This window comes from Martes martes (genome assembly GCF_963455335.1).
Source record: "Martes martes genome assembly, chromosome: 10".
Taxonomy (NCBI): Eukaryota; Metazoa; Chordata; class Mammalia; order Carnivora; family Mustelidae; genus Martes; species Martes martes.
In genome coordinates this window covers 57,344,947-57,371,343 of record NC_137898.1, presented here as the reverse complement: position 1 = coordinate 57,371,343, position 26,397 = coordinate 57,344,947, and the positions used below count along the sequence as shown (strand labels likewise).

Genomic DNA, 26,397 nt, shown 5'->3' with positions numbered 1-26,397 from the left:
ATTCCCTCCTCACATGACTTTATTTGAAAAAACACTACTTCGTCAAGATTCTACTTAGAGTGGTGCCTTTTAGAAAACATTTTCTGAACTCCTGGGAAGCTCTCCATGTTTCTACAATCCCTTGTGTTTAACTTTTCCTTTATACTATCTGTATCATTTAGATATTTTACTTAATTGTCTCCCCCAAGTAGGTTCCCTAAGGAGCCATGGTAGGTGCTCAGCAAGGCTTTTTAAATTATTGTCAGCTGTGACCAGTTTTCTATTGAGATGCATATTATATTCTGATAGTCAAAGTGGAAACTCCACTATTTGTTATTCACAGCTCTTAACTGTTTATAACAATCTGAGACTGAGATCTATGGCATTCTAGAGCTGGAACAACCCTATTACAGATTAAATAATCCAACTTCTCCCCAACATTAAATTTAAGGCAATTAAAGAGAGACCCAGAGCAGGGAAGTAATTTTACTGAGATCACATAGTGCATAGAATGTCAAAGAGTTTTAACCCACGTTTCTGGACATTTTGACTAGGATTCTTTCCATAGCTCATCCAGTGAAAAATGATCTTTTCCTATCTCCCCTACTTCAACTGTATTCACCCTTTTTTGGCAAAAGAGAAGAGGTGACTGCGGATCTTATACATCAACACCGGGTGACTTGTCCTGGGAATGGCAACCCTCAACTATACTGGTACCAGCCACTCATTCTTCATTCTGTTGGGCATCCCTGGCCTGGAAGACCAACACACGTGGATTTCTCTTCCTTTCTTTATTTCCTACCTGATTGCTGTCCTTGGGAATAGTCTCCTTGTCTTCATCATCATCACTGAACGTAGCCTCCATGAACCCATGTACCTCTTCCTCTGCATGCTAGCTGTGGCTGACCTCATCCTGTCTACTACCACTGTGCCCAAAGCCCTGGCCATATTCTGGTTTCATGCAGGGGAGATCTCCCTTGATGGCTGTGTCACTCAAATCTTCTTCATCCATGCCACCTTCATTGCTGAATCAGGGATTCTGCTGGCCATGGCATTTGACCGCTATGTGGCCATCTGTGACCCATTGCGCTACACTGCAGTGCTCAGTCGTGCGGTAATCATAAGGGTTGCCCTGGCTGTGGTCATGCGAAGCTTCTCTGTGATACTCCCTGATGTGTTCCTGGTCAAGAGACTGCCTTTCTGCCATAGCAATGTACTACCACATATCTACTGTGAGCACATGGCCGTTGCCAAGTTTGCTTGTGCTGATATTCGTGTCAATGTCTGGTATGGCTTGTCTGTTCTCCTCTCTACTGTAGTGCTAGACGCCTTGCTCATCTTGGTTTCCTACACCCTCATCCTCAATGCAGTCTTCCACCTCCCTTCCCGAGGAGCTCGGCAAAAGGCCCTGGGCACATGTGGTTCCCACCTTGGAGTCATTTCCATGTTCTACTTGCCTGGCATTTTTACAATAATTACCCAGCGGTTTGGGCATCATGTTCCCCTCCACACTCACATTCTTTTGGCCAATATCTGCATGTTAGCTCCTCCCATGCTGAATCCTATAATTTATGGGGTCAAGACCAAGCAGATTCGAGAGCGTGTGGTCAGTACTTTTCACAGTGGAACCATGCTGAGTCTGTGTGACTAATCAGGTGGTATGTGTACCACTATAGGACCTCACATTTTCTTCTCCTTCTTTGTAGTGCCTTATGAACAAACGGTTCTATTGGTTGTGAACAAAGTGATACATTATGACTTTGAAAGATAGATTGCCATATGGCTTTGAGAGGGGTAGTGTTTAGAAAAGGGCATGAGCTTTTTTGGATATCAAAGTACAAGCAATAAAAACAAAATAAACAAGCAGAACTACATCAAACTAAAAAGCTTCTGTAAACTAAAGGAGGCAATCAACAACAACGAAAAAAGACAGGCAACATATGGAATGGGAGAAAATATTTGCAAATCATGCATCTGACAAAGTGTTAATATCCAAAATATACAAAGAACCCATACAACTCAATAACAAAACTCAGTGGCAAAAGAATAACATGATTAAAACATGGGCAAAGGAACTGAATAGACTTTTTTTTTTTTTTTTCAGAGAAAACCTACAAATGACCAACAGGTACATGAAAAAATTCTCAACATCACTAATTATCAGGGAAATTCAAGTCAAAACCACAGTGAGATATCACCTCACACCTCTTAGCATGGTTTTTGTAAAAAAGACAAGAGATAACATGTGTTGGTGAGGGCCTGGAGAAAAGGGAGCCCTTGTGCACTATTAGAATATAAATTGGTAGAGCCACTAAGGAAAAAAGCATGGAGGTTCCTCAAAAAAATGAAAACTCGAACTGCCATATAATCAGAAATTCCACCTCTGGGTGTGTATGTGTGTGTGTGTGTGTGTGTGTATGTATATTACATATATAATATACATATATGTATATTTTATATATATATATATATGAAGAAAATGAAATCACTATCTCAGAGATAACTGCATGCCCTTGTGTTCACTGCAGCATTATTTACAATAGTCAAGACATGGAAATGACCTATGTGTTTAGAGAGATGAGTGGATAAAGACAATGTGATATACACACATATACACTATTACACAAAATGGAATACTATTCAGATATAAAAAGGAAATCTTGCCATTTGTGACAACATGGAGGAGTCTTGAGGGCATTACAGTAAGTAAAATAAGTTGGAGAAAGACCCGTACTGTACGATCTTACTTATATGTGGAATCTAAAAATAAACCAAACTCATACAAACAGAACAGACTGGTGGTTTCCAGAGGTGAGTAGTGGGGGATGGAAGAAAGGGGTAAATGTTGACAAAGTGTACAGCTTCCAGCTATAAGATGAATAAGTTCTAGGAATGTAATGTATAGCATGGTGACTACTATAGTTAGTTAATACTGCACTGTGTAATTTGAAAGTCTCTAAGAGAGTAGACTCTAAAAATTCTTAACACATGCAGAAAAATTTACCTATGTAAAGTGGTGTATGAGTTAACCTTATTGTGGTAATCATTTTGCAATATAGATGTATTAAATCATTATGTTTTATACCTTAAGCTTATAAAATGTTATGCCAATTATATTTTAATAAAGCTGGAAGAAAAAATGTACATATATATAATAGAATACTATTCAGCTATAAAAAGGAGAAAATGCCACCATTTTTGACAATGTGACAGCAGGTGTTATACTAAGTGAAATAAGCTGGACACAGAAAAACAAATATCACATGATCTTTTATATGTGGAATCTAAAAAAGGCAAACTTACAGAAGTGGAGGGTAGAATGGTGGTTGCCAGGAGCACCGGGGTGGGGGAAATAGGTGTTGGTTGAAGGTTACAAACTTTCAGTTATGAAACCCAAGGATCTAAAGTACAGTCTGATTATAGTTAATATATTATTGTATACTTGAAACTTGATGAGAGTTGACATTAAATGTTCTCACTACACACACAAAATCTAACTATGTGAGGCAAGGAATCTGTCAATCAGCTTGATTGTGGTAATCATTTCATAAAGTATACATGTATGTACATGGTGTACATATATGTACACCTTAAGCGTATACAGTTTTTATGCCGATTACATCACACCAACACTGGAAAAAATTTAGAATGTAATGGATAGTTTCATAAAAGTATCATAATCTCTAAATTCCTTGATTATACCTTTATCATATGGCTGTGATAGAACTAAAAAAATATAAACAGGATCTTAAATATGTATGGCAGAGTAAGCACTGGATACATTTTTAACTTCTTAGCTTGTTTATCTTTAAATATTTAGTGTGATAATTTCTGCCTCTTCTAAAACAAAAAGAAGTTGTAGAATCAAAGACTACAAAAGTCAACCGGCCTTACTTGCATTTTTAATGGAAAATATTAGAATTAGAATTGTTGCTGGTACAATCTTTCCTCAGTTCTCAAGAGAATTTTTGTTTGATATGCAGGGTATACCTGGATCACTTTTTAGTAATTATTGATGGGTTAGAAGTTGAGATACTCTAAAATCTCTACAACTTAATTCCTTTCAATGGGGCCCAGGGGGATTGTAGTATGTCATTCGTGTAGTGGATATCTCCAAGTATTGGGGTAACCTGATATGCCAAGGTATTTGGATTTTGAGAAATGAGAATATTTAAGTTTATATCATCATGTTAGTTTTCTCCTACTAGCATATCAATTAAAGGGAACAACTAATGATGTACTATACAGTGGCTAACTGAACATTAAAAGAAAAAAAAAATGAACAAACTACCATTTACATTGGCCACTCCAAGGCAAAGACATAGAAGCAGAAAAGTGGATTTTATAACTTACCCTTAAAAAATTTCTCTGTGACCTCGACATACAGAATCCCACCATTTCCCAGTACATCCCCATTCATATAGGACTGGGTGCTCCTTTTCTTCCTTCAGTTTATCAACCAAGACAACATTGACTTTGCAAACTTATATTGGTTTAGCTCTATAATATTGTCATCTTGCCTGAAGATTCTGTTCTTTCTATCCTTCCTTCAAAGTAACTTCTTTCTGTCCACTGTTAAGATAGACCTATATTCATTCTTATAAATAATTCTTATCAATAAACCTTAAGGTCACTGACATCTTTGTACATTATCTAAATTTCATGAAATGAATATTTACCAGATTTACAGAGAGCAAGCTGAGATTCTATTTTATTTTAAAAAAATTTAATTCCAGTGTAGTTAACATACAGTGTTAAATCAGTTGCAGGTATATAATAGAGTGATTCAACAGTTCCATATATTACTCAGTGCTCATCAGATAAGTATACTTTCTGTTTTTTTGTTTTGTTTTGTTTTGTTTTTTTAAAGAGTGTGCTCCATACAGTGTGGAGCCCAACATGGGGCATGAACTCACAACCCTGACATCAAGATCTGAGCTGAGGTCAAGAGTTGGAGACTCCACTGATTGAGACACCCAGGTGCCCCCAAGTAAATGTACTCTTAATCCCCCTCATCTATTTTACCCATTCCACTCACCTCCCTTCTGGTAACTTCTGTTTGTTCTCTATAGTTAGGAGTATGGTTTTTGGTTTCTCTCTTTTTTTGTTCTTTGTTTTGTTTCTTAAATTCCACACATGAGTGAAATAGTACAGTATTTGTCTTTACCTGATTGGCTTATTTCACTTAGCATTGTACTCTCTACATCCATCCATGTTGTTGCAAATGCCAAGATTTCATTCTTTTTTACGACTGAATAATATTTCATTTTGTGTGTGTGTGTGTGTGTGTGTGTGTGTGTGTGTGTGTTTCACATCTTTATCCATTCATATATTGATGACCCTTGGGTTGCTTCTATAATTTAGCTATTGTAAATAGTGCTGCTATAAACATAGGGGTTCATATATCCCATCAAATTAGTGTTTTCTTGTTCTTTGGGTAAATACTTAGTAGTACATTACTGGATTGAAGGATAGCTCTGTTTTTAATTTTTTGAAGAAACTATACTGTTTTCCACAATGGCTCTACCAGTTTGCATTGCCAACAGTGCATGACAGTTCCTTTTTCTCCATTGCCTTGTCAACACTTGTTTTTTGAGTTTTTGGTTTTAGCTATTCTGACAAGTATGAGGTAATATCTCATCGTAGTTTTGGTTTGCATTTCCCTGATGATGAATGATTTTGAGAAATTTTTAATGTGTCTGGCCATCTGGGATTTGGAGAAATGTCTGTTTATATCTTCTGCCCATTTTAATTAGATTTTTTTTTTTTTGGGTGTGTGTTGAGTTGTATAAGTGATACATAGAATTTTTTTGAGAGTGAGTGCATGAGTAGGGTTGGGAGGGGCAGGGGTAGAGGGAGAGAGAAAATCTTAAGCAGACTCCATGGTCAGCATGCCGCCCAATATGGGGCTCAGTCTCACAACCCCGAGATCATGACCTGAGCCAAGAATAAGAGTTTTATGCTTAAACGACTGATGCACCCCAGTTTTTTTAATTTAATTTGAATACAAGCCCTTTATTGGATGTGTCATTTGAAAATATCTTTTCAATCAGTAGATTGTCTTTTAGTCTTATTCATTGTTTCCTTTGCTGTACAGAAGTTTTTTATTTTGTGTAGTCTCAATAGTTCATTTCTGCTTTTTGTTTCCCTTGCCTCAGGAGACATCTAGAAAAAAGTTGCTATGTCTGATGACATAGCAAGAGGTTACTGCCTGTGTTCTCTTCTAGGACTTTTGTGATTTTACGTCTTATTTTTAAATAGTTTATTTTTGTGTATGGTGAAAGAAAGTGGTCCAGTTTCATTCTTTTGCATGTAGCTCTCCAGTTTTCCCAACACCATTTGAAGAGATGGTCCTTTTCCCATTGCATATTCTTGCCTACTTTATCAAAGAATAATTGACTGTATAGTTGTGGGTTTATTTCATGTGCTTTCTATTCTGTTCCAATGATCTGTGTGTCTGTTTTTGTGTCAGTACTATACTGTTTTGATCACCACAGCTTTGTAGTATAACTTGAAATCTTGAATTGTGATGCCTCCAGTTTTGTTTTTCTTTTTTTTAGATCACTGTGTCTACTTGGGGTCTTTTATTTTTCTATAAAAATTTCAAGATTCTTTGTTACAGTTCTATGAAAAATGCTCTTTGTATTTTGACAGGTATTACATTTAAATGTGTAGATTGCTTTGGGTAGGATAGACATTTCAAAGAAGAAATAATGCCTATTCTTCTGAAGCTGTTTCAAAAAATAAAAATATTTGTTTTTTATTCCATGAACATGGAATCTCTTTGTGTCAGTTTATTTGTATAGAGTATCATGTCGTCTGCAATAGTTAAAGCTTTACTTCTTCCTTATCCGTTTGGGTGCCTTTTATTTCTTTTTGTTATCTGATTGCTGCGACTACGACTTATCCAGTACTGTATTGAATAAAAGTGGTGAGTGGACATCCTTGTCTTTTTCCTGACCTTAGGGGGAAAGCTCTCCCTTTTCCCACATTAAGGGTGATGTTAGCTGTTGGTTTTTCACATAAGGCCTTTATTACTTTGAGATATGTTCCCTCTATACCTACTTTGCTGAGGGTTTTTATCATGAATGGATGTTGTACTTTATCAGATGCTTTTTTCACATCTACTGAAATGATCATTTGGTTTTTACCCTTTCTTTTGTTGATGTGATATATCATGTTGATTGATGTGTGAATACTGAACCACCCTTGCATCTAGGGAGTAAATCCCACTTGATAGTGAATGATTTTTTAAAATGTATTGTTGGATTTGGTTTGCTAATATTTTGTTGAGGATTTTTGCATCTATGTATATCAGGGATAGTGGCCTGTACTTGTGTTTTTTGGTGGTATCTTTATCTGGTTTTGGTATCAGGATGTTTTCCTTCCTCTTCTATTTCTTGGAAAAGTTTGAGAGGACAGGTATTAACTCTTAAATATTTGGCAGAATTCATCTATGAAACCATCTGGACCTGGACTTTTGTTTGATGGGAGTTTTTTTCTTTTAAATTAGGTTAGTCACCATACAGTACGTCATTAGTTTTTGGGAGTTTTTTGATTACTGATTAAGTTTCACTGCTGGTAATCAGTCTGTTCAAATTTTGTTTCTTCCTGCTTCAATTTTGGTAAGTTATACATTTCTAGGAATTTATTCATTTCTTCTAGGTTGTCCAGTTTGTTGGTATATAATTTTTCACAATATTCTCTTGCAGTGCTTTGTATTTCTGTGGTGTCAGTTGTTATTTCTCCTCTCTCGTTTGTGATTTTGTTTGAGTTCTAATTTTTTAATGCGTCTGGCTAGAGGTTTATCAATTTTGTTGATCTTTTCAAAGAACAAGCTCCTGATTTAATTGATCTGTTCTATTTAGTTTCTAGGTCATTTATTATTTCCTTCATTCTGTGATTTCGGGCTTTTTGTTTGTTCTTTTTCTAGATCCTTCAGGTGTAAGGTTAGGTGGCTTGAGATTTGTCTTGCTTCCTGAGATAGACCTCTGTTGCTATAAGCTTTCCTCTTAGCATACTTGTGCCACATCCCAGAGGTATTGGGCTTTTTTTTTTTTTTTTCATTTCTCTCCATGTAATTTTTGACTTTTTAAAAATTTCTTGGTTGGCCATTAATTGATTGGTAGCATGTCCATGATCATACAATGATCAAACTGATTGAGACTTGTTTTGTGGCCTACTATGTGATCTAGCCTGGAGAATGTCCCACATGTACTTGAAAAGAATATGTATTTTGCTATTTTAGGATGGAATGTTCTGCATATATCTGTTAAATCCATCTGATCCAGTGTCATTCAAAGTGACTGTTTCCTTGTTGATTTTTCTGTTTGGTTATCTGTCCCTTGATGTAAGTGGAATGTTACGGTTTCCAACTATTATTGTATTATGATTTATTAGCTCCTTTATTTGTTATTAACTATTTTATGTATTTGGGTACTCTCATATTGGGTGTATAAATATTTACAGTTGTTCAAATTCTTGTTTAATTGTCCCATTAGTTATTATAGTGTCCTTGTCCTTTGTTACAGTCTTTGTTTTAAAGTCTATTTTGTCTGATCTAAGTATTGTTACCTGGCTTTCTTTTCATATCGATTTGCATGGTAGATGTTCCTCCATCCCCTCATTTTCAGTTTGCATGTGTCTTTAGGTCTGAAGTGAGTCACTTGTGGGCAACACATAGATGGGTCTTGTTTTTTCATCCATTTTGTCACCCTATGTCTTTTGATTGGAGTATTTAGGTTCATTTACATTTAAAGTAATTTTTGATATATATGTATCTATTGTCATTTTGTTACTTGTGGGTTTTTAAAAATCCTTTTTTATTAACATATAATGAGTTTTTTCAGAGGTGCATCTGTGATTCATCACTCTTATATAATTCACAGCACTCACCATAGCACATACCCTCCCCAATGTCACCTCATCTCTCCCACTCCCTCCCTTCCAGTAACCCCCAGTTTGTTTCCTGAGATTAAGAGTCTCTTATGGTTTGTCTCCCTCTCTGGTTTCATCTTGTTTCATTTTTCCCTCCTTTCCCCTATGATCCTCTCTTGTTTCTCAAATTCCTCATATCAGTGAGATCATACAATAATTGTCTTTCTCTGACTTATTTCACTTAGCATAATACCCTCTAGTTCCATCCATGTTGTAGCAGATAGCAAGATTTCTTTTTTTTTTTGATGGTTGCATAGTATTCCCGTGTGTGTGTGTGTGTGTGTGTCGCATCTTCTATATCCATTCATCTGCTGATGGACATCTAAGCTCTTTTCATAGTTTGGCTATTGTGGACATTGCTACTATAAACATTTGGGTGCACGTGCCCCTTCGGATCACTACATTTGTATCCTTAGGGTAAATACCTACTAGTGCAATTGCTGGGTCTTAGGGTAGTTCTATTTTCAACTTTTTGAGGGACCTCCATACTGTTTTCCAGGGTGGTTGCACCAGCTTGCATTCCCACCAACAGTGTAGGAGGGTTCTCTTTTCTTCTCATCCTCACCAACATTGGTTGTTTCCTGACTTATTAATTTTAGCCATTCTGATTGGTGTGAGGTGGTATCTCACTGTGGTTTTGACTTGTATTCCCCTGATACTGAGTGATGTTGAGCACTTTTTCATGTGTCTGCCGGCCATTCAGTTGTCTACTTTGTAGAAATGTCTGTTCATGTCCTCTGCCCATTTCTTGATTGGATTATTTGTTCTTTGGGTGTTGAGTTTGATAAGCTCTTTATAGATTTTGGATACTAGCCCTTTATCTGATATGTTGTTTGTGAATATCTTCTCCCATTCTGTCAGTTTTTGGTTTTGCTAACTGTTCCCTTTGCTGTGCAAAAGCTTTTGATCTTGATGAAGTCCCAATAGTTCATTTTTGCCCTTGCTTCCCTTGCCTTTGGCGATGTTCCTAGGAAGAAGTTGCTGCAGCTGAGGTCAAAGAAAGAGGTTGTTGCCTGTGTTCTCCTCAAGGATTTGGATGGATTCCTGTCTCACATTGAGGTCATTTATCCATTTTGGGTATACTTTTTTGTGTGGTGTAAGTAAATCCTCTAGTTTCATTCTTCTGGATGTGGCTGTCCAATTTTCCCAACAGCATTTGTTGAAGAGACTGTCTTTTTTCCATTGGACATTCTTCCCTGCTTTGCCAAAGTTTAGTTGACCAAAGAATTGAGGGTCCATTTTTGGGCTCTCTATTCTGTTCCATTGACCTATGTGTCTATTTTTGGGCCAGTACCATACTGTCTTGATGATGACAGATTTGTAATAGAGACTTATGGTTGTTTTTGTTTTTCTTTTCTCATCCTTCTCTCCTCCCCACCCCCCCTTATGGTTTACTGAACTTCTTCAGTGATATACTTGGATTCTTTCATTTTTTGCATGCTTATTACTGGTTTTTGATTTGTGGTTATATATACTAAACTTGTATATAACACCCACATATAGCAGTCTATTTTAAGTTGATCACTTAAGATTGAACCCATATTTAACACTTCTCTCCCCATGTTTTAGGTATATATTGCCATACTTTACATCTTTTTGTGACTCTTGACTGATTTTTGCAGATATACTCATTTGTACTTCTTTTATGCTTCCCACTTTTCTTTTAATATTATACGGCCATTTAAAATCTTTAATCAAATTTCATCAAAGATTACCAGCCATATTACATGCCATGCTTAGCTTTCTATAAACAACTTTGCTTTCTGTGTATAAATCAGTGTTAACGAAATAAAAAATAAAACCATACCCTAGGCAAAGAACTTTATTAACCTTGTTTCAAACTTTATTCCCAGGCTTCTTCAGCTTAATTAGCTGCAAAGAATGAATTGTGTATAAGCAAAAACTGAAGAGCTGCAGTGTCCAAGGAGCTTGGGCTTAAAAATATTAGAGATCTAGATTTTATCAGATCCATGAGCAAAATTTTAAAAAGCAGTCATAATATAAAATAGCAGCTCCCAGTAACTTCTTCAAGTTTCATCTTTTTCAGAAGTTGACTCAATTCAGTTTGCTTCATTCTTGGAAGCTTTGTCAAAATTCCCCACAAGATCTGGAACTTCATCATCATCATCTGTTCCAGTAGCAAGTGGTGCTTTTCTATGCAGAGATTGTTTGGGCAGAGCTTCAGCCAGTCTTCTTAAACTAGTCAGCCTGTCTGCACCAAGTTGGTTTAAGATACTGGGTAGCATTTCTGTCAGCTGCTTTGTCTCATGGCCTGTGTTCATGCCAGCGATGCGTAACTTTGGGGTTGTTAAAGTGGTTCACTGTTCCTTGGTTTGTGAACATATTCACTTTTTCAATACCAGAGATATTGTTTACCCCTAACTTCTTTAAGGAGAACTGAAGTTTTTTTTATCATCTGCTGTAGCTGTTCTATGAACCACCTTCTTCTTTTGGCAAGCAGTTCCTTTCCCACCAATGCGCACTTGTGCTTGCAGTTTGGCGAGTTTCTCCTTGTTCATGAGTTTCTTTCATCTTGTTGGAGCAGAAGTGGGACCACCCGGGGGACTAGGGTTGGTGCTCAGGGGGGTCTCGGGCGGACCAGCTGAGATTAGGTGCACACACGTGGGGACGCAAGATGGCAGCTAGAGCATGCTTCCTACTTTTACTTTTACTGTCTTTTCTTTCCACTCAGAGTCCCCTTTAACATTTCTTGTAGGACTGGTTTAGTGCTCATGAACTCCTTTAGCTTTTGTCTGCTAATCTCTTTACCTCATCTAGTCTGAATGATAGCCTTGCTGGATAGAATAGTCTTGGCTGCATTTTTTTTTTCCCTTTCAGCACTTTGACTCTATCATATCACTCCCTTCTGGCCTACAAGGTTTCTGCTGAAAAGTTTGCTGAGAGGCTTATGGGGTTTCCTTGTATATAACTATCTTTTATCTTGGTGCTTTTAAAATTCTCTCATCACCAAAGAAGCAGAAACTAGTAGATAAATACGAAGAGATTTATTGCAAGGAATTCACTTATGCAATTGTAAGGGTAGGTAAGGCAGGTCCTAAATCCACAAGACAGGGCATCAGAAACAGCAGGCTATAACTTTGGCAGGAGCTAAAGCTGCTGGGGGTAGATGGATCATCTTCAGTGAAGTTTTGCTTTTCAGGTTTTTTACTTAATTATCCTGTATAAGTTGGACAGGCCTAATAAAATCTCCTTAAAGTCACATGATTATGGACTTTAACATCTACAAAATGCCTTCACAGCAACATTTAGATTAATGATTAAAGAACTGGGGGCTTATGGCCTAGCCAAGTTGACATATCAAAAATCTATCCCACCTTCCATTTAGATTGATACATCTTTTGACCAACTCCATTAACAAGATGTGGTTGGAAGAGCATGGTAGGGATAGGGGAGCACAGGAGCTGGATATGTGGTGTGGTAATGTAAGGCATGCATCATTCAGCCTTTATTTTCAAAGGATGATTGTTTTTCTATAGGTGGTATGGAGCCATTTATGATCTGATGTGTGTATGTTACAACAGTAATCCTAGATGTATACAAGAACAAGGATCGAATGGGATATGTCAAGACCCAATGCATTTAGGAAGCCCTTTTGCAAACCATGCAAGGCGTATAAGAGATCTGACCAAAGGGCTAGAGCTGGAGAGGAGGAAACAAGACTTGGGTCACATAAGACAGCAGAAACAAATTTTGGTTGATCGAGGTGGTTTGAGCCATATAGAAGTAGTTTGTTTCATGGAAGGAATCAGAAAGCAATCTAGTGCTAGGAATGCTGATGTTGAAGGTCATTTGATGTAGATTTTCAGTGAACTCCCCTGCCAAAGTCTGCTTGCTGGTATCCTGACCCCTCTGCAGAGACAAAGTGGTTCAGAGTTCCTGGGGAAATGAGGCAAGGTCAGTGGCTGAGAAGGGCACCAACAGGAGAGGTATTGGTGTCCAGAGAATGCCACCACAGGTCAGTGGATCCCTATCATCCCATCTCCAGAGGACAGAGGACAAGAGGAGCTGCATTTCTTCCTCCATCATTAAAACCAGTACTGAAGAAGGGCCGCAGAGGTCCAGCAAAGGCACATTCAGAGAAGGTATAGATGAGTGAGCCATGGTCGGTGATGTTATAGAAGGAGACAATGCGGGCATCATAGTCCAGGAAGATCCCAACTTGGCGTGGAGGGACCTGAAGGTGGAGGGGAGTCTGGAGGCAGGTGCCAGCCTCATATTTTTGTTTGTTCCACAGCCAAATTGTCCAGAAGCCCGTCTCAGGCCTGAGCAAAAATTGCCCCTTCCTTTGCACAGAGTCTCTACAAACACCCAGGTCCCAGGCCTCCTTCCCTGTCACATCTACCTCCCAGTAAACCTTTCCAGAGTCAAAGCACTGGGCACCCAGGACCATAGGATAACTGTCAAATCTGTCCTCATTTTCAGGTACTTCCTGCCGTCTGTCTCCAAGCCTCACTTGTCTCCGATCCTCTGAAAGGATGAGCCACGGATTGGCTGTGTGTGGATCCAGAGTGATGTGTACTGCAGAGAGAGGACCACAGTCAGGAGGGGAGAGGGTGGGGAATCAGGAACCCTGGGTCTTTGGTGTGAGGTAAGGATGAGAGGTGAGCATGGCCTCACTACGGGAGGAAATACCCCCCAGCCTGACTTTAGAAGGAACCGCCTATCTGTCCCTGCCTCACCTACCCTGACCAGCTATCTCTCCCTGACCCTGGGACCCATTCTGCACCCTTAACACCCCCTGTGTTCCCTAGTCCCACTTTCCTGGTGCTCGCCTCACCTCCACATGTCCTCAGCATCCTCTTCAACCCTGGCACAAGGCACACGTTCCTCAGGTCTGGGGAGGTGATGTCCAGCTCCTTCAGGTTCCAAGCCTCACTCCTGGGCAAACAGTTATAGACTCTGTTTCCAACTCTTGCCTCACCCTCCTGAACCCAGATACTATAACCTCACTTGTGGATAAGACTTTGGTGCAAATTTACAAACACCTGTATTAGGATCCCTGGGGGTGGAAGGCAAAAAGTGGTAGGACTTAGTTCCTATTTAGGTGTTCTTGATTACATGGGCTCCTGAAGCTATTGCATAGTCTCTATCTCCTCTTTAAGCCTGAGGTCAGCAGGCAAGCACATTCTGTTTCATTTTACAGGTGAGGTATCTGCTACAGATGGAATTACTTCCATAAGGAAGCTTCCATGTTGCTGGTTTCCCACCTGGCTCTTTCTGGGAGATGTGTAACCAACTAGATTCTTTTTAAAGAAAGAGTTCTAGGAGGCTGTGGACTTAGAACTTCACAGAATTTCCCAGTTTTTTGGGGCTTCACTTTGTAAAGCTCTTATAGTCCAATTACTTTGGGTAGCTCACTGAGATGTCCATTAATTAGCATCAGACCAGAAAATATTTTATGGAAGACTGGGTCTTTGAGAATAGGGAGGAGAACTGGGAGAACATCAGTGCATGTTTTTCTAACTTGAAAACCTTTCCCACAGGTATATATGTATGCTTCCTTCCACCCCCTCCTCTTATAAAGAAAACCTCCTCTTACCTTCCCAGGACATTTTTCACCTCCTGAGGAGAAAAGAGATAGAGTATGAATTCTGGATCACTGGTTTATCATGGAGACCTCAAGACCTCAGTTCTGTGGGTGAGGTGATGTCCCCCCCCGCCCCCCGCCCCCAGGCCCACGGGACATTGTTCTACCCTGTTCCTCTGGGCCAATACCTGAAATATTTCCCACCAGCCTGGAGTAGAAAGGGTGTGGATGTTTGTGGGGTAACCAGGGTAACCAGCATGGGTGTGACCTCTAGCGAGGGGAAGGATGACCAGTTTAAGGACTGTGATTCAGAAGATAAATTAGAAAGCCCAGATTTGTGGGTAGAGGAGTGGGAGGAAAGTAGAAAGGAACAAGTAGCCCAGCCTGGCCGAAGTCCATAGGCAGTCACAGGGTGAGAATGGCCAAGTCAGGGTGCACAGAAACTGCTCCATCTCATTTGCAGGCTTGTGTTGTTTGGGAAGGAAGGGCTTTTATGCTGGAGTTAATGCTACTTTCTCATGTATATGAAATTGAATCATTTGAGAATATGCTGTTGCAGGCCTTGGGAGCCCTTCCCTGGGAACTGACACCCTCCTAGGCCCAGTCCAAAGTGTGTTTAGAAAGCATGGTTCAGTGTTGGGCAGAAGCAAGCTTTAGAGTGGAAGAGGGCCTGCCAAATCAAGCCAATCCAGTCAGCCTTTTTGCACAAACAAAAACAAAGAATGACTTCATGACCTTGAAAAAGTTTGGGAAGAGGAAAACTGTAGGAGGTCAGAGCAGAAGGGACTTTTGAGACTCTGGTCTCCCATAACAATGTAAACATATTAGGGGATGAAAGAATGCACATGGATGAGTTTTGTTTTTTTTTTAAACAGTTATATGCTTATTTTAATTTTAGCTATGGCTCTTACTATTTGGGTTAAAGTGGTTAAGTTATTTAGCTGTAGTCTCTGAATTTCTCAACCTCTCTGCTCTTCTGTTTTCTCATCTACGAAATGGGGATAACAGTATCCACCTCACTGCATTGTTGTGACAGAATTAATACACTGAGGTGTGTCCTATGTGCTATTTAAGAAATGGCCGTTGTGGACATGAAAACAGAAAAAAATCAGTAACATATCAACACATAATTTTGTGACTACCATTGCTTAGGACAAATTTCCTTTTATGCTGAATTTCTTCCAATGAAAGAGTGAGACCATGTTAAGAAAACCCAATGCTAACAGGATTTGGGTAGTTCATAGAAGTGGCAGGAAGTGTGAAGATGATACATCATGACTAAAATCTGGGGAATCTTTGTTATTCAGTCCACTCCCTCCCTCTTGTTTCACAAGTGGAGAAAGTAGGTCTTGGAAAAGAAAAGCACTTGCCCTAGAATTATGGAGAGAACTGACGGCAGGGCTGGGGCTGGGCTACTGTCTCTTAATTTCTAGTGCCATGTTCTCAGTTACATCTATGAGAACTTTCCCATGGCCAAACCATCATGTAGAAGCTTTTGTGGTTTCTCTCATTTAATCCTCACAAAAATCCTTTAAGATATGTAATATTATAATATCCACTTAACATAGGAGAAACCTGACACTCTGAAAGGTTAAGGAACTTTCTTAGGATCATGAACCTGGTATGTATCAGAGCAGGCTCTAATGGGGATGCCCGCTTTTTTAAATTGCTGCAAGGAAAATTCCCTCCTAAGTTGGCACCTTTCTATGGCTTGAATGCAGACCGCTCATGGGTCTGAATTCTGGTTAGTCCAGACACCGGGTTTCCATTTGCTGATGCTAGAGCTCCCTGAGGCTGCCCATTTTTCAGTTCATCCTTGAGCCCCAGAGAGAGGGCCGGCTCACCTGCAGCAGCTCCACGGCTGAGCCCCTGCTCCTCCTCTCCAGCTCCATCACCAGCTCTTGCAGGGCTTGGGTCTTCTGGGCCAGCATGGCCTCCACCTCCCCCAGGATTCTCAGCTGGTCCGTCTTCTCCATGTCTAGCCTCTGCAGTTGCCGCTGCTCCTCTATAGCCAGGAAGTTTTTCTGCTGCACAAACTCTGCATGAATTCTCAGTTTGTGTGTTTCAACCTGATTCTTTAGTGTCAGTGGAAAGAAAGAGAAGGTTCAGGAATGAAGGTGTTTATATCTATTTCTATGACTCATCACTCTGGGTCTGAGAACATACATACGTACACACTATTTTGCTGGGAAGGTACGAGGGTGAGGCTTCTGGGCTAAGAGAGAGATGGGATTATGGGGCAGGGGGCACACTGTAGCAGCCCTACAACCACAGCTGCATGGGCCCAAGGTATCAGACTTTCTACAGCCTCTTTCAAAACCCAGTCAGCACCCAACTGTGCTGCTCTGTCTTCCAATCTCCATGAGTTTCTGAGACTGTAACACCTGTCCCCACCGCCAACAACCTCCCAAACAGCCTCACAACACTGTTCCTCAGTCCTGAGGAAAGAGAGTCCTTGGGATAATCTTTGCCATCTCCTATTAGTGACTGAAGGTCACCTGATGACACAGGATGACTCCTTTTGTCACCACAGCCTGACTTACCCTTCTCCAAACCCAAATGTTCCCTTTCTGGGCTCTATTGGCCACGAGTTACCTCCATTCCTCTAATCCCTGACCAACCCCCCGCTGGCCCTCCTTACCCCCCGTCCCACTTACAGAGGCAGAACAAGCTTTAGTTCTCCATTCTACTTTGGACCAGTGATCTGGACAAGGTCAAGCACCTACCCAGTCACATTGGTTTTTCTATGTTTTGCCTTGGTCATTCCTGTAAGTCTGTTACTCACAGCCCTTGTCATTTCCTGACAGGTCTAGCCATTGGTGATCTCTATATTTCTATTGAGGAACCTCTGTCCCAGACACCAAGGCAGGCATGCTATCATGTTTTAAGACTAGGCTCAAGGATTGGGAATTTAAGGTATGGCTTGTTCCTCTTGGCACCTTTTCCTAAGACTCTTGATTTTTCTGATAGAGAATAAAAAGGAGAGGGTTCCCAATCAGGAGATCTAGAGGGCAGTTAATTCTTCGAGAGTAAGCTATACTATCACTCCTCATATGGGCATAGCTATGGTTAGGGCTTGAGACCAGGACCCTGGACTCTGTCCTGGCTTCTGATCAGAAATTCCCTTTGGGATGTGACACTTGCCTTCCAGGCTGTTCTCTTTGTTGCAATATTCACTTCCATCTTCTCGGCCAACTCCTGTCCTTTTCTCAGTTTCCCTAATGCCACTTGAAGCTTCTCCTGCAGACAAAGATAGGTTAGCACCCAACTAGACCAAGAAGTGGGGTGGAGTGGCATGAAGATGACCATGCTGGTACTTTGAAAAACCTGAGTGCAGAGAAAGAGAGAAGACTACAGTCTGACTGGGATAAGAATTCTGTGGATAAGAAGACATTGGGAAAAGCCTGATGTTTCTTAAAAAATGCATCCAAGAAGATGGCAGAGGAATAGGAGAACCTATTTCAGCTGGTCCCCTGAATTGAGCTAGATATCTACCAGAGCACCCTGAACACCTGTGAAATAAGCCTGAGTTGTAAGATTATACACTTCTGGATCTCTACAGGGGCAGAGGATCATCAGTGGAGAGGTACAAAGGAGTTGAGAGTGCACAGACTGATATCAGAGGATAAACAGAAGCGGGAGGGAGCCACCAGAAGTGATCCATTGGAAAGGAATACCCCAGTGCAAAAGTACCCTGCGCTTCCAGACCAACAATAGCTTGGAGACTGGTGGCTGTGAGTTGGGAAGGGACTGATAACATTCAAACAGAACAAAGGGACTTAAGGGACAATTGATGGGACCTGCAAGGATGAGGACCCAGTGTGGACTTAAGTCAGCAGTCCCTGGGGCTGGCAGCTGCCGCTGCTACCACAACCATCACTCCCTCTGACACGGTTGAGAGGACCCGGCACAGACTTGAGTTAGTGGTCCTAGAATGGCAGCTGCCGGGACTGAGCTCATCCAGACCAGTGTCGCTAGCAGTTTTGGTGGCATGGGGGTGCAGAGACAAGCAGGGGCCTCGGGACACCTCACTGAGATGGTAGCTGGAGGTGCTCACTGCTTATGGAATGCTGCGGTGTTCAGTGGAGTTTGCAGAGGGGGTGTCTGTATGTTCTGGACCATTCAGAGGGGAGCAGACTGTGGCTTCTCTATGAGGCAGAGGTCTGGGAGGTGGACAGTTTACTTTGCTCTGACTCTGCAAATCAGTTAATGTGATACAATACATTAATAAAAGAAAGAACAAGAACCATATGATACTCTCAATAGATGCTAAAAAGGCATTTGACAAAGTACAGCATCCTTTCTTGATCAGAACTCTTCATAGTGTAGGGATAGAGCATACATACCTCAATATCATAAAAGCCATCTATGAAGAACCCACAGTGATTATCACTCTCAATGGGGAAAACCAGGAGCTTTTCCACTAAGGTCAGGAACACCGCAGGGCTGTCCACTACCACCACTGCTATTCGACATAGTACCTGAAGTCCTAGCCTCAGCAATCAGACAACAAAAAGAAATAAAAGGCATCCAAATCGGCAAAGAAGTCACCAAACTCTCACTCTTTGCAGATATGATACTTTATGTGGAAAACCCAAAAGACTCCACCCCAAAACCGCTAGAACTTATACAGGAATTCAGTAAAGTATCAGGAAATAAAATGCACAGAAATCAGGTGCATTTCTATACACCAACAGCAAGACAGAAGAAAGAAAAATTAAGGAGTGGATCCCATTTAGAAATACACCAAAAACCATAAGATACCTAGGAATAAACCTAACCAAAGAGGCAAAAAACCTGTACTCGGAAACCTATAAAGTACTCGTGAAAGAAACTGAGGAAGACACAAAGAAATGGAAAACCATTCCATGCTCATAGATTGGAGGAACAAATCTTGTGAAAATGTCTATGGTACCTAAAGCAGTCTACACATTTAATGCAATCCCTATCAAAACACCATCAGTTTTTTTCAAAGAAATGGAACAAATAATTCTAAAATGTATATGGAACCAGAAAAGACTCCGAATAGCCAAAGGAATGTTGAATAAGAAAACCAAAGTTAGTGGCATCACAATTACAGACTTCAAGCTCTATTACAAAGCTGCAATAATCAAGATAGTACAGTACTGGCAGAAAAACAGACACATAGATCAGTGGAACAGAATAGAGAACCCAGAAATGGACCCTCAACTCTATGGTCAACTCATCTTCAGCAAAGTAGGAAAGAATGCTCAATGGAAAAAAAACAGTCTCTTCAACAAATGCTGTTGGGAAAATTGGACAGCCACATCCAGAAGAATGAAACTGAACCATTTCCTTACACTACACACAATAATAGATTCAAAATAGATGAAAGACCTCGATGTAAGACAGGAATCCATCCAAATCCTTGAGGAGAACACAGGCAACAACCTCTTCGACCACAGCTGCAGCAACTTCTTCCTAGAAACATTGCCAAAGGCAAGGGAAGCAAGGGCAAAAATGAACTATTGGGACTTCATCAAGATCAAAAGCTTTTGCACAGCAAAGGAAACAGTCAACAAAACCAAAAGACAACTGACAGAATGGGAGAAGATATTTGCAAATAACATATCTGATAAAGGGCTAGTATTAAAATCTAGAAAGCACTTATCAAACTCAACACTCAAAGAACAAATAATCCAATCAAGAAATGGGCAGAGGACATGAACAGACATTTCTGCAAAGAAGACATCCAGATGGCCAACAGACACATGAAAAAATGCTCAGTATCACTCAGCATCAGGGAAATACAAGTCAAAACCACAGTGAGACACCACCTCACACCAATCAGAATGGCTAAAACTAACAGGTCAGGAAGTGACAGATGTTGGCAAGGATGTGGAGAAAGGGGAACCCTCCTACACTGTTGGTGGGAATGCAAGCTGGTGCAGCCACTCTGGAAAACAGTATGGAGGTTCCTTAAAAAGTTGAAAACAGAACTACCCTATGACCTAGCAATTGCACTACTGATTATTTACCCTAAAGATACAAATGTAGTGATCCAAAGGGGCACATGCACCCAAATGTTTATAGCAGCAATGTCCACAATAGCCAAACTATGGCAAGAGCCTAGATGTCCATCAAGAGATGAATGGATAAAGAAGATGTGATACACACACACACACACACACACACACACACACACACACACACAGGAATACATCAAAAAACCTAAATATTGCCATTCGCAATGACGTGGAAGGATCTAGAGGATATTATGCTAAGTGAAATAAGTCAATCAGAGAAAGATAATTATCATATCTCTCTCACATGAAGAATTTGAGGGGCAGGGCAGGGGGTCGTGGGGTGTAGGGAGGGAAAAAATGAAACAAGATGGGATTGGGAGGGAGACAAACCATAAGAGACTCTTAATCTCAGGAAACAAATTGAGGTTTGCTGGTGGTGGTGGGGATAAGGTGACTGGGTTATGGGCATTGGGGAGGGTTATGTGCTATGATGAGTGCTGTGAAATGTGTAAGCCTGATAATTCAGAGACCCATACCCCTGGGGCAAATAATAAATTATATGTTAATAAAAAGATTAAAAAATTAAAAAATATCAGAAAACAAAACAAAATAAAGCAAAACAAAACCTCCCAAAAAACTAGAGTCCAGGACCTGATGGATTCTCTGGGGAATTCCACCAAACATTCAAAGAAGAAATAATACCTATTCTACTGAAACTGTTTCAAGAAATAGAAAGAGAAGGAAAACTTCCAGATTCTTTCTATGAAGCCAGCCTTACCTTGATCCCCAAACCAGGCAAAGACACTATCAAAAAAAATTTCAGACCAATATCCCTGATGAATGTGGATGCCAAGATTCTCAATAAGATCCTAGCTAACTGGCAAAGAAGTCAAACTCTGTCTTTGCAGATGACAGGATACTTTATGTGGAGAACCCAAAAGACTCCACCCCCAAACTACTAGAACTCATACGGCAATTCAGTAATGTGGCGGGATAGAAAATCAATGCTCAGAAATCAGTTTCTTAAACACTAACAGTGAAACTGGAGACAGGGAAATTAGAGAAGTGTTTACATTTACAATAGCACTGAAAAACACAAGATACCTTGGAATAAACCTAACCAAAGAGGTAAAGGATCTATACTTGAAAAATACAGAATACTCACGGAAGACTGAAGAAGATACAAAAAGATGGAAAAACATTCCATGCTCATGGATCGGAAGAATAAACAATGTTAAAATTTTTATACTGCCCAGAGAAATCTATACTTTCAACGCCATCCTGGCCAAAATACCATCAGTATTTTCCAAAGTGCTAGAACAACCCACCCTAAAATTTGTATGGAACCAGAAAAGACCCCAAAGCGCCAAGGAAATGTTGAAAAAGAAAAACAAAGCTGGGGGCATCATGTTGCCTGATTTCAAGCTTTATTACAAAGCTGCGATCACTAAGACTGCATGGTATTGGCACAAAAACAGACACATAGACCAATGGAACAGAGTAGAGAGCCCAGATATGGACCCTGAACTCTATGGTCAACGAACATGTGACAAATCAGGAAAAAATATCCGGTGGAAAAAAGTCTATTCAATAAATGGTGCCGGGAAAATTGGATTTTAAATATACATATTAAAAAAATATATATATATATTAGATATATATATTATATATTTATTAGATTCTATATATATAGAATTAATATATATTTAATATATATTCTATATATCTATAGATATAGATTCTATATATAGATATTCTATATATAGATATAGATATATATCTATATATAGATATATATCTATATATTCTATATATATTCTATATAGGATATATATTATATATATTCTATATATTCTATATATAGAGATATAGATTCTATATCTCTATATATCTATATCTAGATATAGATATATCTATATCTATATATAGAATCTATATCTCTATATATAGAATATATATATTATATATATCTCTATATAGAATATATATAGAATATATAGAGATATAGATTCTATATATAGATATATAGAATCTATATCTATAGAATATAAAAAATATATATATTAAATATATATTCTATAAATATTCATATGTATCTAATATATATAAATATATATTTACTATATATAAATATATATTCTATATATAGAAGAATGAATATATATTATATATATATATGGAAGAATAAACTGGACCATTCTCTTAAACTATACAGAAAGATAAACTCAAAATGGATGAAAGATCTCAATGTGAGATAGGAATCCATCAAAATCCTAGAGGAGAACATAGTAACTTCTTCAACACTGGCCACAGCAACTTCTTTCAAGACATGTCTCCAAAGGCAAAGGGAAAAAAGTGAAAATGAACTTTTGGGACTTCATCAAGATAAGAAGCTTCTGTACAGCAAATGAGTCAACAAAACAGAGGCAACCCATGGAAGGGGAGAAGGATATTTGCAAATGACATTATAGACCAAGGGCTCATATCCAAGTTTTATAAAGAACTTCTCCAACTCAACATCCAAAAAACAGATAATCAACTCAAAAAGTGGGCAGAAGACATGAACAGACACTTCTCTAATGAGGATGCACAAATGGCTAACAGACACATGAAAAAGTGTTCATTATCATTAGCCATCAGGGAAAGTCAAATCAAAACCACATTGAGATACCACCTTATACCAGTTAGAACGGCAAAAATTAACAAGGCAAGAAACAACAAATGTTGGAGAGGATGTGGAGAAAGGGGAACCCTCTTACACTGTTGGTGGGAATGCAAGTTGGTACAGCCGCTTTGGAAAACAGTGTGGATGTTCCTCAAAAAATTAAAAATAAGAGCTACCCTATGACCCGGCAATTGCACTACTGGGTATTTACCCCAATGATACAGATGTGAAAAGAAGGGCCATATGCATCCCAATGTTCATAGCAGCAATGTCCACAATAGCCAAACTGTGGAAAGAACCGAGATGCCCTTCTACAGACGAATGGATAAAGAAGATATGGTCCATATACATAATGAAATATTACCCATCAGAAAGGATGAATACCCAACTTTTGCATCAGTATGAATGGGACTGGGGAGGATTACACTAAGTGAAATAAGTCAAGCAGAGAAACTCAATTATATGGTTTCATTTACTTGTGGAACATAAGGAATAGTATGGACGTCATTAGGAGAAGAAAGGTAAAAGTGAAGGGGGGAATTGGAGGAGGAGACGAACCACGAGACTGTGGACTCCAAGAAACAAACTGAGGGTTTTAGAGGGGAGGAAGGTGAGGGAATGGGTTGGCCTGGTGATGGGTATTAAGGGGGGGTACGTATTGCATGGAGGATTGCATGTTATATGCAAACAATGAATCTTGGAATACTACATCAAAAAGTAATGATGTACTGTATGGTGACTAACATAACATAATAAAAAAAAACGAAACCAAACTGTTGTTGGGCTGCAGGGGTGGGGCACTGCTCATTCCTAATTAACCAGGAGGCCACAGGAAATGTGATCCTTGCAGCATTTTCCCCAAGTATATTCCCTGCTCCTAGGGAATGAGAAAGTTGTGCTGAACTTGCAGTTCTCTGCTTACATTAGATACGGAAGGTGGGAGACCCCCTACCTTTCCCCAACCCCTCCACTTCCACAGGCGATGCTGCCTGCCCACCACCGGGGAACAAAAACCTCCAGGGACCCACTTCCCTTTTACCTTCTCATGCCTCTATGCTAAGGCCTCACCTGGTATTCCTGAGCAGCATCTTCAATAGGGACCATGTGGTGGTTACGGTGGCTCTGGGACTGGGAACACACCCAGCAAAGGGTCTTCCCATCTTCCTCACAGAACAGGTGCAGTTTCTCTCCATGCACCTTACACCGGTCCCCCTGTGTGTCCTCCTTGGCACTCTGGGCCATTTGTTTGAGGTTGTCCACCATGTTAGCCAGTGGCCAGTTGGGTCGGAGGTTTTGGAGCAAGAAGTTGTGCTTACACACAGGACAGACACCGCCCCCATCTTTCCCGACTTCAGAGATGCATTCATGGCAGAAGTTGTGGCCACAGTCAATGCTCATAGGCTCCACCATGGGATCCAGGCAGATAGGGCATGTAACCTCCTCCCACATCATTGCCAAGGGCGCTACTGAGGCCATAGGGCTAATGTTCTTAGTAAGTAGCAATGCAGAGATCCTGGGGGTAGCCTGGTGGGGAGAGGAGAGAAGGAAACGAGAAGATCATAAGCACTGTGTGAGAAAAAACAGTCCAAAGGAAAACATGAGAATGAGTTTAGTGGAAGGGGTGAGAATAAGACCAGAACAGTAATTTAAATAATAAGAACTTCTCTAGTTTCATCCACTTATCTAGTCAGACAGAAGGGGAAACTGAGTCCCCTCAAAGAGCCTGTGAATGTTATTGAGAACTTCAGAGATAGAGCTGTTTACAACTCTATTTTCCTCATGGCCATCCTTGCTTCATCCTGCCTGCCCAGGTTTTTCCTATCCATTCCGTCCCCTCCCTGGTCACCAGTCCTCTGCTGAGTAGCTCATCATCATGATAGGGGCCATTCACTACCCACACTCCCTGTGCCAGAGAAGGTGCTGTGTGCTCTGCAAACATCACTAATCTGCACAATAATGGCAAGAGTTATATATATCTGTGATTATGTACATAATATATTTATTATATATGTCTATCTCTATGTATCTATACCTGTAGGTATGCATGTGTGGATATGTTTGTGTTTCTTTTTTTTTTTTTATTTTTTTGTTTGTGTTTCTATACACACACAAACTTGTAGACCAGCGCTCTTCCTTGGGGGAACCTGGTAGCTGTCTCCATTGCCTCCGGGGCATGGACTCTTAAGTTTCTAACACCGTAAACCATCCTACCCCTCGCACCCTCAGAGGGTAACTGTCGACAGGGGTCCCTGGGCCGTGCTCTAGGCTACGTTGCTGCCCCATTCTCCCGCTCAAGGTGGTCAGGCGGTAGCAGCAAGGCGGCCCTCAACCCCTCCTCCTTCCCGGTGGCGTGGAAGTCACTTTCAGGGCCAGGCGCCCTCAGGCAGGGGCTGGGGTGTGGCCCGGGCGGGGGCTCGGGGTGCTCCATTGGGACTGCAGGCTCTAAGGGGTGAGCAGTGGATGGAAGGAGCCCTTCGGATCTGGGGCAGGGGAAAGAGGTCCCCCTCTCTCTGGGTCATTAGGGTCGGGGCGAGTCACTTACCTTTTCAGGGTACTCACCAGCTGGCGGCAAGTTGCCTATTTCACTTTCGATTTCCCGTCAGAGGCACGTCTGGAAGGGAGGCGGGCGGACGGGCGGAGAGTGGGAGGAGAGCGTGACGAGCCAGCTGGGGCGGAGCTAAGGCGCAGCAGGTGGCGGAAGCAGAGGCTGGCTCTTGTGAGAGCTTCTTAGCGATTCGTCCTTGCTTCCCGCTCCCTCCCATGTCCTCAGTATCTAATAAGAGAAAATATCGCATCTAATATGGAGGAGTCATACTGCCTCCTTTGACACTGGTCACCATCACTCCACACCTACGTGCTGTGCCGTGCCCACTTACGGGAGCTGCTCTTAGGGAGGTTTGGATGGCGACAATAACGCCTGGAGCTCTCTCTTACATGCCACCCTCAGCTTCCTACTTCCAGAAACAAGTCCATTTGAGGAAGAACTCGATATTCATTCATTCATTCATTTAAAGATTTTATTTATTTGACAGAGAGAGAGAGAGACACACTCAGTAAAGGCAGGAACATAAGCAGGGGGAGTGGGAGAAGGAGAAGCAGGCTTCCCCCCAAGCAGGGAGCCCAATGTGGGGCTTGATCTCAGGACCCCGGGATCATGACCTGAGCTGTGGGCAGATGCTTAACAACTGAGCCACCCAGGTGCCCAAAGACTCAATATTCTTTTAACGTCAGGGGGTAAGGGATTTATACCACATGACCCCAAGGCAGGTGTCACACCAGTG

At 40.6% G+C, this 26,397-nt stretch overlaps 2 protein-coding genes and 1 pseudogene across 3 annotated transcripts; 1 reads left to right on the top strand and 2 right to left on the bottom strand.

The window, feature by feature from the left end:
- Positions 1-670: 670 nt before the first annotated feature.
- Positions 671-1,630, top strand: LOC308350895 (olfactory receptor 52B4-like; the record flags this gene model as incomplete). The annotated part of the gene is made up of 1 exon (XM_080816354.1): positions 671-1,630. One exon carries the CDS (start codon positions 671-673, stop codon positions 1,628-1,630), a length of 960 nt encoding a protein of 319 aa, XP_080672480.1.
- Positions 1,631-10,934: 9,304 nt separating this feature from the next.
- Positions 10,935-11,448, bottom strand: LOC308350137 (transcription factor BTF3-like; annotated as a pseudogene). The gene has a single exon. The product of its transcript is annotated as a transcription factor BTF3-like (transcript).
- A 451-nt stretch (positions 11,449-11,899) lies between these two features.
- On the bottom strand, positions 11,900-25,725 carry TRIM21 (tripartite motif containing 21). Its single transcript, XM_080815009.1, has 7 exons — positions 25,659-25,725; positions 24,185-24,640; positions 17,609-17,704; positions 16,309-16,539; positions 14,477-14,499; positions 13,715-13,815; positions 11,900-13,455 (listed from the first exon to the last, which is right to left on the bottom strand). The coding sequence occupies exons 2-7, from the start codon at positions 24,590-24,592 to the stop codon at positions 12,908-12,910; spliced, it is 1,407 nt and encodes a 468-aa protein (XP_080671135.1). The 5' UTR covers positions 24,593-24,640; positions 25,659-25,725; the 3' UTR covers positions 11,900-12,907.
- Positions 25,726-26,397: the final 672 nt, after the last annotated feature.

Bases quoted from the DNA above. Each gene is read 5' to 3' on its own strand.
- TRIM21 (XM_080815009.1), bottom strand. From the start codon at position 24,592: ATGGCCTCAGTAGCGCCCTTGGCAATGATGTGGGAGGAGGTTACATGC. The intron at 14,500-16,308 runs GTGAGCCGGCCC...TTTTCTCCTCAG, and splicing joins CAGCCGTGGAGCTGCTGCAG to GAGGTGAAAAATGTCCTGGG. The intron at 13,456-13,714 runs GTGAGGCGAGCA...CTCTCTCTGCAG, and splicing joins GATGCTGAGGACATGTGGAG to TACACATCACTCTGGATCCA.